The 12,729-nt window shown below is 37.8% G+C and overlaps 1 protein-coding gene across 4 annotated transcripts in view; it reads right to left on the bottom strand.

Annotated features, from left to right (window-relative positions):
• Window positions 1-12,729, bottom strand: part of SYNE1 (spectrin repeat containing nuclear envelope protein 1) — a 457,027-nt gene that overhangs the window by 56,844 nt on the left and 387,454 nt on the right. For all 4 annotated transcript variants that reach the window (XM_073789748.1, XM_033867854.2, XM_033867855.2 and 1 more), the window contains 2 exons: window positions 7,160-7,318; window positions 4,164-4,330 (listed from right to left, as the gene is read on the bottom strand). In XM_073789748.1, coding sequence (XP_073645849.1) covers window positions 4,164-4,330; window positions 7,160-7,318 — 326 coding nt within the window. The remainder of the gene's footprint in view (window positions 1-4,163; window positions 4,331-7,159; window positions 7,319-12,729) is intronic.

Raw genomic sequence — 12,729 nt, forward strand, 5'->3', positions numbered from 1 at the left:
ATATACTAAAAATCACTGAATTGTATACTTTTGATATATGAGTTGTATGGTATGTGAATTGTATCTCAATAAAACTATTATTTAAAAAAAAAAAGAACCAAATAACTAATGTGTGCTTTGTTTTTGGTGATGGGTATTTAGGTTTGGTAGAGGAAAGAAGAATCTCCTTATATTAGAGAGTCCAGTTAACTAAGAAAAAGTCATTACAGCAGGGCAAACAACTTGAGTCTGACGTTCCTAGATACCAAGATGGGAAATGTTTAATAATGTATTCTCTGTCATTAGAAGCTCTGAACTACTGATGCTAAAAGACATTTTCTGTTAGTGCTAGGCGCTGGAAAAATTGCCATGTGGGTTTTTGCATAAGGTCCACTGATAAAATGAGAGCTAGAGTCCTTGAAGACAGTTTTACAGAAATTACAGTTACACCAATTTTTTTTTACATAAATTACAGTTACAGTCAAATTATATTGACTCTTAATGAAAGCTAAAGGCTCAGAAATGCTTTTAATTATCTAGGCCAGCATTGATCAACAGAACTTTCTGAGATGATGAAAATGTTCTGTGTCTGCAGTATCCAATAAGGTAGACAGTATCCTCGTGTGGTTATTGAGCATTGGAAATGTGCCTAGTGCAACTGACTGTAATTAAAATTGAATTCTAATTTAATTGGGGGCTTCCCTGGTGGCTCAGTGGTTAAGAATCCGCCTGCCAATGCAGGGGACACCCGTTCGATCTCTGGTCCGACAAGATCCCACATGCCGCGGATCAACTAAGCCCGTGCGCCACAACTACTGAGCGTGTGCTCTTAGAGCCTGAGAGCCACAACTACTGAGCACACGTGCCACAACTACTGAAGCCCACGCGCCTAGAGCCCGTGCTCCGCAACAAGAGAAGCCACCGCAACGAGAAGCCCACGACGCACCGCAATGAAGAGTAGCCCCCGCTTGCTGCGACTAGAGAAAGCCGGCGCACAGCAACGAAACCCAACACAGTCAAAAATAAATAAATAAGATAAAATAAAAAATAAAATCAGATTGTTTAAAAAAAATTCTAATTTAATTATATTCCATTTCAACTCATTTAAACTGCCACATGTAGCTAGTGACTGCTATATTGAACTGAGTAGGTCTAGAAAGTATGCTATAACATTATCCATTGAGCCCTAATAATAACTGAGCAGATTTTTTTGTTATCCAAAAAGCTGACAATGCTTGGTGACAGTTAGTTTAAAAATTCAAAGCAAAACAGCTACTCTGTACTTAGAATGGTCTAAGCTAATCCTAGTGATAAGAATCTGACTCAAAGTTATGCATTCTATTTGTATATAACAGGTTATTATCAGTGAATCTTCTTTCTTTTTTCCATCTTTCTGTTAGCTGGGAAGCTGTTCACCTGAAAATATGATCATCTTCAAAAATAACCTCTCCATTCCCAAGAGCATCAAAACAACAGGAAAATAGCCAAAGGCATAAGTTACGTTCTGCTTCAATTAATCAATGTTAAAAAAATTTGGAAGAGGGAAGAGTAGTGAATGAGACTGAATCATAGAAACTTAGTATTTCAGCTGGCAGGTCATAGTTGAAGATGGGTGTGGAAGACAGTCATCTTGCCTGTGCGTTAGCACAGGCAATAAACCAAAAAGTGGAAAGCAAACGTGAGGGCTGAGTGTCATTTAGGAGAGGCTTCAAGGAACTATGAATCCAGTGTGGCATTAAACCTCAGGACAAATGAATGGTCAAAATGTCATCTGGTCTACGGTGGAAGGAGACAATTAGAAATGGACAATATATATATTACATCTGTGTATAATGAGATTCTACGAAAGTAGGAACATATGAGCATTTTAGTGACTAAAATGCAAGCCTGTGTACCCTATATTTAATTGATTCAAATTTACTAATGTGTCTTTGGAAAAATAAACTAAATAACACCTAGAAAATTCTTGATTGAAAAAATAGATAGAAAAGTTACAAATCAACACGGCTTTGAGGAGTAAACACCTAACTCATTGTATGTAACGCTGGCTACCAGCTGGGCATACACCAAACTAGCTGCTTGTGATTAAATTAAATTAAATTTAAAACATTTTGACTTAGTGCAACCCCATACTCCACACCACTGAACCAACTAGAAATTAGAAAAGGATATTAACTGGTTTAACTGGATTACATGGAAATGAAAGCCAATTCCATGAGTCATAATCTGACTGAAAAAAATCCAGGGATGTTTACCGAGTGGGCAGCTTCCCTAAGAAGGGTATTTATAGCACAAAGGGCTTCAGCTCCTCCCTCTGAAATAAGATTTGGTTATCAGTGACTGAGAAGTGAGGCTAACGCAGCACTGGGGTTCTAAAATCTACCAATGCCTAAATACTACAGTAGTTTAAGCTGCACCATTCAGTTTCCATCTCTTTATGGTACCTTTACTAAGGCATTTAGCACATCATTTTACTTGATTTCTTCACATGCATAATTCCCACTATGAACTCCTTGAAGAAAGGGCTTCCGTCTTTGTACCTCTTATATCTCTCATAGTCGCTGTCAGTACTTCACAAAGGACTGGGAAATTAGATTGTAGAAATAAATAACAGAACCTAACTTCCTTTTAATTGTATTCTCTAGAACAGGGACAAAGAAGTCATAAGCTTGGCAGGTAGGAGAGTGCAGTATTCTAGGGCACTCTGCCACTCAGCACGTGCATGACCAGGGGCAAACCTGAGCCTCAGCATTTCACATCTGGAAAATGGGTATAACAATAATACCCACCTCAAAGAATGTTGTGAACAGCACACAAGAAGATGTACGTGAAGTCTTTAGCATGGTCATTGCTACAAACTAAGGGTTTAGTAAATGTTAGCTATTATAATACTACCGTTAAACATTTTAAAAATTGGTCAACATCTATTCCATTTTTGTTTCATTCTCACTAAAACAAATTATAATCTCACCTTCCTAAATGAGACCCTCTTTGATAACTCCCTTATAGAAAAAGAAATATACTAAATGTTTTTAAAATCAACACACGGACTTGCCGTGCCCATATGAAGTCTTTGTGGGCACACAGTATTCAAAAGGCACTATTTCATGTCCACCTTCATGCAGCATGGCTAAGGAAAAGAATCCGGATTTTTTAAAAAGTGTATTTTGGGATAGCTCCCAAATGGCTGTGAATCAGAAGCATGTGTAACATTCCAACTCTCCCAACTGCCATAAAGAAGACTACCCATTCAAATATTCAAGTATTCATTCATACATTCATTCAAATATTTATTGAGCCCCAACTGCATTCAGGTACTATTCTTGGTGCTTGTGATATACAGGGAATAGAATGGACAAGGATGCCTGCTCTCATGGAGGCTACATTCCAACAAGAAGCAAAGTTCACCTCAAATAAAGCATCTACCTAGCCCTTCCCTTTAAAAAATAACCCTTATGTCAAATAACACAGTGCTTCCTTCAATCATATCAGATTTCTATATTGCTAGTAAAGATCCTTAGATACTTTTTCTTTTTGACTTTTATCCCTTTCGCTCACCCTGCCCTTCCGCAACAGAAACTGAATGTAACATTCCTCTCAGATATGTGGTAGACACTTACAGTTATCACTAGAGTTAAATACAAAATTACAGTAATGCAGCAGATTATTTTTACGTCTAAGCAGAATGGCAATAATTAGATTTATTCCCACACCTTGCTAATCAAAAAGACAGTAGGAATGTGATTATATATATATGTATATATTAATTAACTATACTATATTTATATAATTTTATATATATATATATATATATTTTTTGTTTGTTTGTTTTTTGTGCCACTTCAGACAAACACACCCTCCACAGATACTGGTCAGCAGTTTCACTTTCTTCCTTATAGGAAGTTGAGTACTATGAAGCCCCAGAATGAAGAATTTTCTCTTGGGAATGGATTTTGTCTGGATATGACTTTCCCTCTTTCAGTTAAATGCAAACACCCCTGAATTTATGAAATAAGAAGGAGAATTTTAAAGTTAACGAAAGTGACATTTATGAGACAAGCATGAACTAAAATGGTGGGATAAAGAACACAGAGATTTATTGGACGATCTTCAGCTGAAATGGAAGGCAGCCTGAAAGCTTTGAGATTCTGCATGTGTGTCCTATTGACTAAGGTCCTTTTTACCTGGCTGCCATGAGGTCCAGGAGGTGCTGCCATCGGTCATTGATCTTCCCGAGCTTGTATTCGATCTCAGATGCTTTGCTTTCATGGCTGGCTCGGGCAAGTCGTTCTCCCATTTGCTGGAGCTGTATTTTGTTCTCTTGGGCAATAGCAATTTCCTCTTGATAATCCTGTGTAATAAATGGCAATCACAGAGGTCAGAAAGCATATTCTTGATGCATTCAGTCTGGCTCTACTAGAAACATGATAATTACAGTTTTCTACTGCTTGGAAATAGTTCAGGCATAAGGAACACTGTGTGAACATGAGTCCCAGTACACAAGAATTAGTGGTACCTGTTATTTTCTGTATGTAGGCAAAGTCCAGATTGGATTTTTATACAGATGTTCTTAAAGGAAATGGGGATGCTTTCCATTTACTTAAAATGGGCATTAAAAAAAGCAGTAAGTGTATATACATAGAAACAAAAGACAAAGCTTGAAAGATTTCAGTGCTGGGAAGTTATACCTTGTTGCTCTAATCACCAACCACATGTTATATTTAGAATCAATCCTCATACAAATAGCTAACAAGACGCTAATAAGATGTGTGACTATGTGTGTATATGTGAATGTATATATGTATGTGTATGTCAACTGTTACTTGTGCAGAATGATTTAAAAGACTACTTTCATTTTAAAGAGCTGTCCTCTATACAGCGTCAATATTTTACAGCACATAAATCATTGGCAAATTAACTCTCAAGAACAAGAACCATTGGTCTTAGAGGATCAATGGTTCTCAAACCTTCCTCATCTATCCAGTTTCTGTAGTAGCTCCTCTTAAAGATTGTTTTAGGTTAAGAAGGACAGGCTCTCAATATGGTCTATAGTAACAGAAAGGCCACTGAACAGTATGATTTAAGTGATGATGAAAGGACATCTCCCCTTGACCCCTACCTGTCCCCCCACCCTCCCCCCAGCCTCTGGACCAATTGATCCTCTTAATTTCTTGTCATAGTGACAGCATCCAAACTTCAGAATCACGTTTTTTATTTCTGGCTTAAGCTCCTGTTAGGCAGCAAATATTTTCTCAGCAAAATAATATACCCAGACAGATATTATAGGAATATGGGTATCTTCACCTTCTATTGCTCTCAAGTTACCCTGGTAACAGGGCTACCCTCTCAAATCAGTTATCTAAGTAAAAAGGGCCCCAAAGAATGGATGGAGCCGGTGAAATTTTATTCTACTGCAGTTGTGAGTGCTTCCTCAGGCCCAGCACCTCCGCCTACTCTCCTTTCTATGTTACTTCAAGCCCATGGGAGTCAAAGACCAACATACCAGGTGCATTTCTTAATCGTTATAATGTGTTATTACAAATTTGAGGTGATATTACTGAGAAATGTTTATTTCAAAGGAATTATGCCAAGCTTAAAATAGTATTTATAGTAAAATAATACTCTTAGGTTGTCTTTTAAAGTACGATGTTGAGTGTTAATGCCAGTAGGTACCCATACCATGGTTACAGTCTGTTTGTTAATTTCTTTTTTCTAAGCTGTCAAAATTACCAAGCCTCCATGTTATTTTTCTTTACAAAAGAGGTACCACATGGGGTAAGCTCATAAAGACTTTATTTTAAAGTCCATAACTTATTATATATACAGAATGGTATAGTTGATATTTTAAAAATTATTCCAAATGTTACCAAAGAGTATAACAAAATTATCTGTGTGTCAAGCCCCCAAAATATGCATCTTAAATTTCATGATAAAATCAATCAGAGTATAAATACATTTAATTAAAATTTATTCTATAGCAACTTCACTATAATACCTATTATACATTAATCACGTCTGGTAGAACATTATCTGACACCCAGAAACCAGCAAAGGGCAGAGCTTTTAGCAGATGCTGAAATGAAATCTGTATCATCTCTGCCCACATTTTAAAAGCTTACAATAACAAATATACAAATGCTGATGCTTAGAGCTTGCAATTTTAAGGAAACCTATAGAGTTATTCATATCACATACTGGCTCTGGAGTTTTTGTTTTTCCGTGTATATGCCCAAGCACATACACGAGAGAAAAATAAACTCCAAAGCCAAGATGTAATATTAATAACTTTGTAGGTGAAGATATTTTTCCTAATAATTAGTTATATTTCTTTTCATAATGAATGAAGCTATAATTCATTTATTCAGTAAGTAATGACTGAGTACTTAGGAAAAGTCAGGCACTGCTCTGGTTGCAGGAGATACAGCAATGAACAAAACACACAAAGTCCCTGCTCCCGTGAGGCTTACAGTCCAGTGGGGCTTCACTGTAGACAGATAATAAACAAGTAAATTGGGAAAATGCATTGTACTTCAGATGGTGATATGTACTTAGAAGAGAGAGAAAATTTAAATGATTAGTTGTTCAAAAACAGTGTGGAAACACCACTGAAACGATCAAAAACATTTTTAAATGCTAGTAAATGTGACCAGTCCTGTACAGACATAAAAAACGATCTAGATCCATTTGAGCATATAAAATAGTTTAATAATCATACATAACTTGAAATTAATATGAAGCTAAAATTCTCAGGAAAGTCCTCATTCCTGTAACTGTCTATAAATCATGACTTACAGAGAAAATGTCAGTTTAATTGATCCTAGGAATTTTTTCTTTTAGTTCCTCTCTGGTGAGTTTACCTCTTGAAAAACAAACAATAAATCAACTATACTTCAATTAAAAACAAAGACAACCAACACATAAATAATTCCTGCTGAACAGGTAGATAAAATCTAAAAATACTGAACATTATCTATCAGCAGATAATCTATTTCATCGCGAATTGAAAATATTCTATATATTCTGTATGTAAAGGAGGTCTTTTCAGTCAAGTTTATTTTATATTAAAAAGATAAAATGTTTATAATAGAGTGCTCCTTTCTCAGGAAAGTAACTAGGAGTAAGGTTGTCTTCTGTACCCATTAAAAGAGCATCTAAGCACATGTAGCCACACATCCCATACCTTCCTGAGCTTCTCAATCATTTCTTCAATGAGAATGTCTCCATTCTGAGAAATTTTGCTTTCCATCTGAGTCAACCATTCGCAAAGCTCCTTGTTCTTTTCACTGAAGACGGCCCATTCATTCAGTCTCTCACTTACTTGCTGCTGCCTTAAAGAGAGCTGAAAAGTTTAAAATGGGAGAAAATGCAAAAGCATAATCAGAGTGGAGCTCATACCCTGAGGAAAAGAGCAAATAAACTCTGTTGGGTCGACTAAGATGAGCAGTAGTTGTGCATCTCTTTAGGCCACTGTTCCCTGAGGCCCAGTCCCAGGAGCTCTGCTCTAGCCTAGCGAGTTTCACAAGTGGGAGACACTTAATCCAATACTTCCCTCCCGAAGAGCCACATGCACATTCACTTATTAAAGGTTCTGAACAATCTAGCTTCTTGGGACTTCCCTGGTGGTGCAGTGGTTAAGAATCCACCTGCCAGTGCAGGGGACATGGGTTCAAACCCTGGTCCTGGAAGATCCCACATGCCGCGGAGCAACTGAACCCATGTGCTACAGCTACTGAAGCCCACGTGCCTAGAGCCCGTGAGCCACAACTACTGAAGCCCGCACTCCTAGAGCCCGTGCTCCGCAACAAGAGAAGCCACCGCAATGAGAAGCCCACGCACTGCAACGAAGAGTAGCCCCCGCTCGCCGCAACTAGAGAAAGCCCGTGCATGGCAATGAAGACCCAATGCAGCCAAAAATAAATAAATAAATAAATTTATTAAAAACAATCTAGCTTCTCACTACAGTTGGTTCTGTGCAGCTATGATACAGGATCATGGAATGTACTTTTACTAAAAACGAAAGAAATAGGAAAGAAAAGAAGGAATAAGAAAAGGAGGAAGGTAAAGGGCAGAAAAAAAGAAAAGAAGGCAAGAAATACAAAAGAAGGAAGGAAAAGGGAAAAAGGAAAGAAAAAAAATGAAAGAAAAATAGGGAAGGAGGGAAGAATTTATTGAACGTCAGGTGTCAGGAGACACCTTCCTCAGTGGAAGAGGCACAATCCCTGATCAGCTCTATCATGATCACTTTACTTTGAGCAAGTTCTTTTATTTCCCTGCCTGCTTTCTACTTTGATTTTTGTATCTTTGTTTCTTTTCTTTTCCCTGTAACAGCTTTGCTGAGATGTAGTTTCCACACCATTTCCTGTTTAAAGTGTGCGACCCAGCTCTTTTCAGCATGTTCACAGTTTCAAAGCCACCACCACCATCACTGCTATAACATGTTCATCAATATAAAAAAAAACCCCAACCCCCCTGTACCCATCAGTACTCACTCCTTTGCCTACCCCTGCACCTTCCTCCCGACCTTCTCCTACTCTCTATCTCTGTGGATTTGTCTATTCTGGGCATTTCATGTAAATGGAATCATTCGATGTGCTACCTTTGGTGATGGGCTCCTTTCACTTAGCATAATGTTTTTAAGGTTCACCCATGTGGGAGCATGCGTCAGTACTTCCTTCCTTTTTATTGCTGAACATATGTTTCCATATAGATATACCACATTTGATTTATCAATTCATCTATTGATGGACACTTGAGTTGTGTCCATTTTTTAGCTATTATGAATAATGCTGCTATGAACATTCGAGTACAAGTGTTTGTGTGGACATATGTTTCATTTCTCTTGGGGCACATTCCCAGGAGCAGACTTGCTGGGTTATATGGCAACAGTACAGATTGTTTTGTGAAGTGTCTGCGACATTTTACATTCCCACCAGTAGTAGGGTTCCAATTTCTCCACATCCTCACCGACACCTGTTATTATCTGTCTTCTGGAATGCAGTCATCCTACTGGATATAAAGTGCTATCTCATTGTGGTTTTGATTTGCATTTCCCTGATGGCTAATGATGTTGAGAATCTTTTCATATTCTTGGCCATTTGTATGTCTTCTTTGGAGAACTATCTGGTCAAATTTCTCGCCCATTTCTTAATTGGATTGTTTTTAATTATTGAGTTTTAATAGTTCTTTATACAATATAGATACAATACGCCTGTTTTCTTATCTCTAGGTCTAGAATGATCCTTTCCAGAATTCTAAAACTTTCTGACGTCATAATACTCTTGTCTTTGCAGTGCTGGTTGAGATACTAAGAAATGTTTCTAGTTGAGCTAAACTGCACGTTAGCAAAATAAAATGCAATCTGAGTGGTAAGAAGATGATCCACTTTTACAGACATTCTAAACAGTCATGTTGATAATGCTAGACATTCTGCCATATATCCCACCACATTAAACACCTACCTTTCAATTTTCCTTTTTCCGGCAATACTTTATTATGAAAAACATCAGACATACAGAAAAGTTGAAGGAATTGTATGGTAAACAGCTATGATATATTCCCTAGACTCTAAAATTGTTAACATTTTGCTACATTTTGCTTTAACACATATATTCCTTTATCCATGGATCTATTTTACTCTTCAATGCATTTTGAATGAATTTCCTTTTTTTTTTTTTTTTTTTTTTAGCAGTACGTGGGCCTCTCACTGCTGTGGCCTCTCCCATTGCGGAGCACAGGCTCCGGACGCGCAGGCTCAGCAGCCATGGCTCACGGGCCCAGCCGCTCTGCGGCACGTGGGATCCTCCCGGATCGGGGCACAAACCCGTGTCCCCTGCATCGGCAGGCGGACTCTCAACCACTGCGTCACCAGGGAAGCCCGAGTTTCCTTTTTTTAAATGAAAATGAAAATATTTCTAAGGTGTTATACACTTCCTAGTTAGCAATTCTGCCTAGGGTTGGCTCTGTTAATGATTAGGTAAATAATATTCAAGGTCCCTCACAGCCCCAAATGTCTGTGATTCTACATCCTAGAAAAGAGTGGGAATTAATCACATGAAAAAGAATAAAATACCTAGGAATAAACCTACCTAAGCAGGCAAAAGACCTATACTCTGAAAACTATAAGATGCTGATGAAAGAAATTGAAGATCACACAAACAGATGAAAAGAAATACCATGGTCTTGGATTGGAAGAATCTATATTGTTAAAATGACCATACTACCTAAGGCAATCTACAGATTCAATGCAATCTCTATCAAATTACCAATGGCATTTTTCACAGAACTAGAATAAAATAATTTTTAATGTGTATGGAAACACAAAAGACTCTGAATAGCCAAAGCAATCTTGAAAAAGAAAAAGGGAGCTGGAGGAATCAGGATCCCTGACTTCAGACTATACTACAAAGCCACAGTAACCAAAACAGTATGGTACTAGCACAAAAAACAGACACATAGATCAATAGAACAGGATAGAAAGCCCAGAAATAAACCCATGCACCTACGGCCAACTAATCTTCAAAAAGAAGACAAGAATATATAATGGAGAAAAGACAGTCTCTTCAATAATTGATGCTGGGAAAACTGGACAGCTACATGTAAAAGAATGAAATTAGAACATTCTCTAATACCATACACAAAAATAAACTCAAAATGGATTAAAGACCTAAAGATAAGACTGGATACTAAAAAACACCTAGAGGAAAACATAGGCAGACACTTTATGACATAAATCACACCAATATCTTTTTGGATCCATATCCTGGAGTAATGGAAATAAAAACAAAAATAAACAGATGGGACCTAATTAAACTTAAAAGCTTTTGCACGGCAAAGGAAACCATAAACAAAATGAAAAGACAACCTACAGAATGGGAGAAAATAATTGCAAACGATGAGACCGACAAGGGATTAGTTTCCAAAATATACAAATAGCTCATACAGCTCAATATGAAACAAACAAACAACCCAATCAAAAAATGGGCAGAAGATCTAAACAGACATTTCTCCAAAGAAGACATACAGATGGCTAACAGGCAATGAAAAAATGCTCAACCTCACTAATTATTAGAGAAAGGCAAATCAAAGCTACAATGAGGTATCACCTGACACTGGTCAGAATGGCCATCATCAAAAAGTCTATAAATAATAGGTGCTTGAGAGGGCGTAGGGAAAAAGGAACCCTCCTACACTGTTGGTGGGAATGTAAATTGGTGCAGCCACTATGGAGAACAGTACGGAGGTTCCTTAAAAAACTAAAAATGGGGCTTCCCTGGTGGTGCAGTGGTTGAGAGTCCGCCTGCCGATGCAGGGGACACGGGTTCGTGCCCCGGTCTGGGAAGATCCCACATGCCGCGGAGCAGCTGGGCCCGTGAGCCGTGGCCGCTGAGCCTGCGCGTCCGGAGCCTGTGCTCCACAACGGGAGAGGCCACAACAGTGAGAGGCCCGCGTACCGCAAAAAAAACCCCCCAAAAAACCTAAAAATGGTGTTACTATATGATCCTGCAACCCCAATCCTGGGCATATATCTGGAGAAACCTCTAATTTGAAAAGATGAATGCACCCCTATGTTCACAGCAGCACTATTTACAATAGCTAAGACATGGAAGCAACCTAAGTGTCCACCAACAGATGAATGAATAAAGAAGATGTGGTGTGTGTATACACACACACACACACACACACACACACACACACACACTGGAATATTACTCAGCCATAAAAAATAATGAAATAATGCCATCTGTAGCAACATGGATGGATCTAGAGATGATCATATTAAGTGAAGTCAGACAGAGAAAGACAAATATCATATGATATCACTTATATGTGGAATCTAAAAAAATGATACAAATGAACTTATTTACAAAACAGAAATAGACTCACAGACATAGAAAACAAACTTATGGTTACCAAAGGGGACAGTGGGGGGGGGGTGCGGGATAAATTAGGAGGTTGGGATTAACATATACACACTACTATATATAAAATAGATAACCAACAAGGACCTACTGTATAGCACACAGACCTATAATCAATATCTTGCAATAACCAATAATGGAAAAGAACCTAAAAAAGAATACATATATATTCTGAATCACTTTGCTGTACACCTGAAACTAACACAACATTGTAAATTAACTATACTTCAATTAAAAAAATGGTTAAAAAAATACTGAAGAAGTTCTCTCTCAAAAAAAAATAAAAGTGTTGGGAATTAGACTATGAGCCCAGGATACCTATACCAGGGCCAAGCTTAGTGAGCTGCTTAGATGGCAAACCCCATAACCTGCCGTAATTTTTGAAATGCCACCATTAGAAATTCACTCTTTTGAGTTAATATGATCTTTTAAAATAAAAATTTCTCTGGGTAGAGTGACACTGGTTAATCCATTAAGTACTTCCCCATTAGTATAATTCAGTTTACCATGAATTTTTCTTTGAGGCAGAAAAATACAGAACAACAGTGCATTTATTTGGTGTGGGTATTGATAGGAATGTGAAAAACCAAGAAAACAAGATTAAAAGTTTTGGAGACAAATTTCACCTACGTTAAGCTCTACCAAGACAGCACTGAAGAGTACAGTCCGTCCAGCACCATTTTCCTCTCAATCTCTGACAGCAGAGTGTCATCTGATCTGCTAAGATTTTGAACTTTCTCGTGGATATGACTTTCTTTTTCATTCACAGAGCAGCAGAGTCAGGCTGGTATTAAATTCTGCTTCGATTGATGTCCAAGCTGAAACTATATTT

The sequence above is a fragment of the Tursiops truncatus genome, chromosome 12 (genome assembly GCF_011762595.2).
Source record: "Tursiops truncatus isolate mTurTru1 chromosome 12, mTurTru1.mat.Y, whole genome shotgun sequence".
Taxonomy (NCBI): domain Eukaryota; kingdom Metazoa; phylum Chordata; class Mammalia; order Artiodactyla; family Delphinidae; genus Tursiops; species Tursiops truncatus.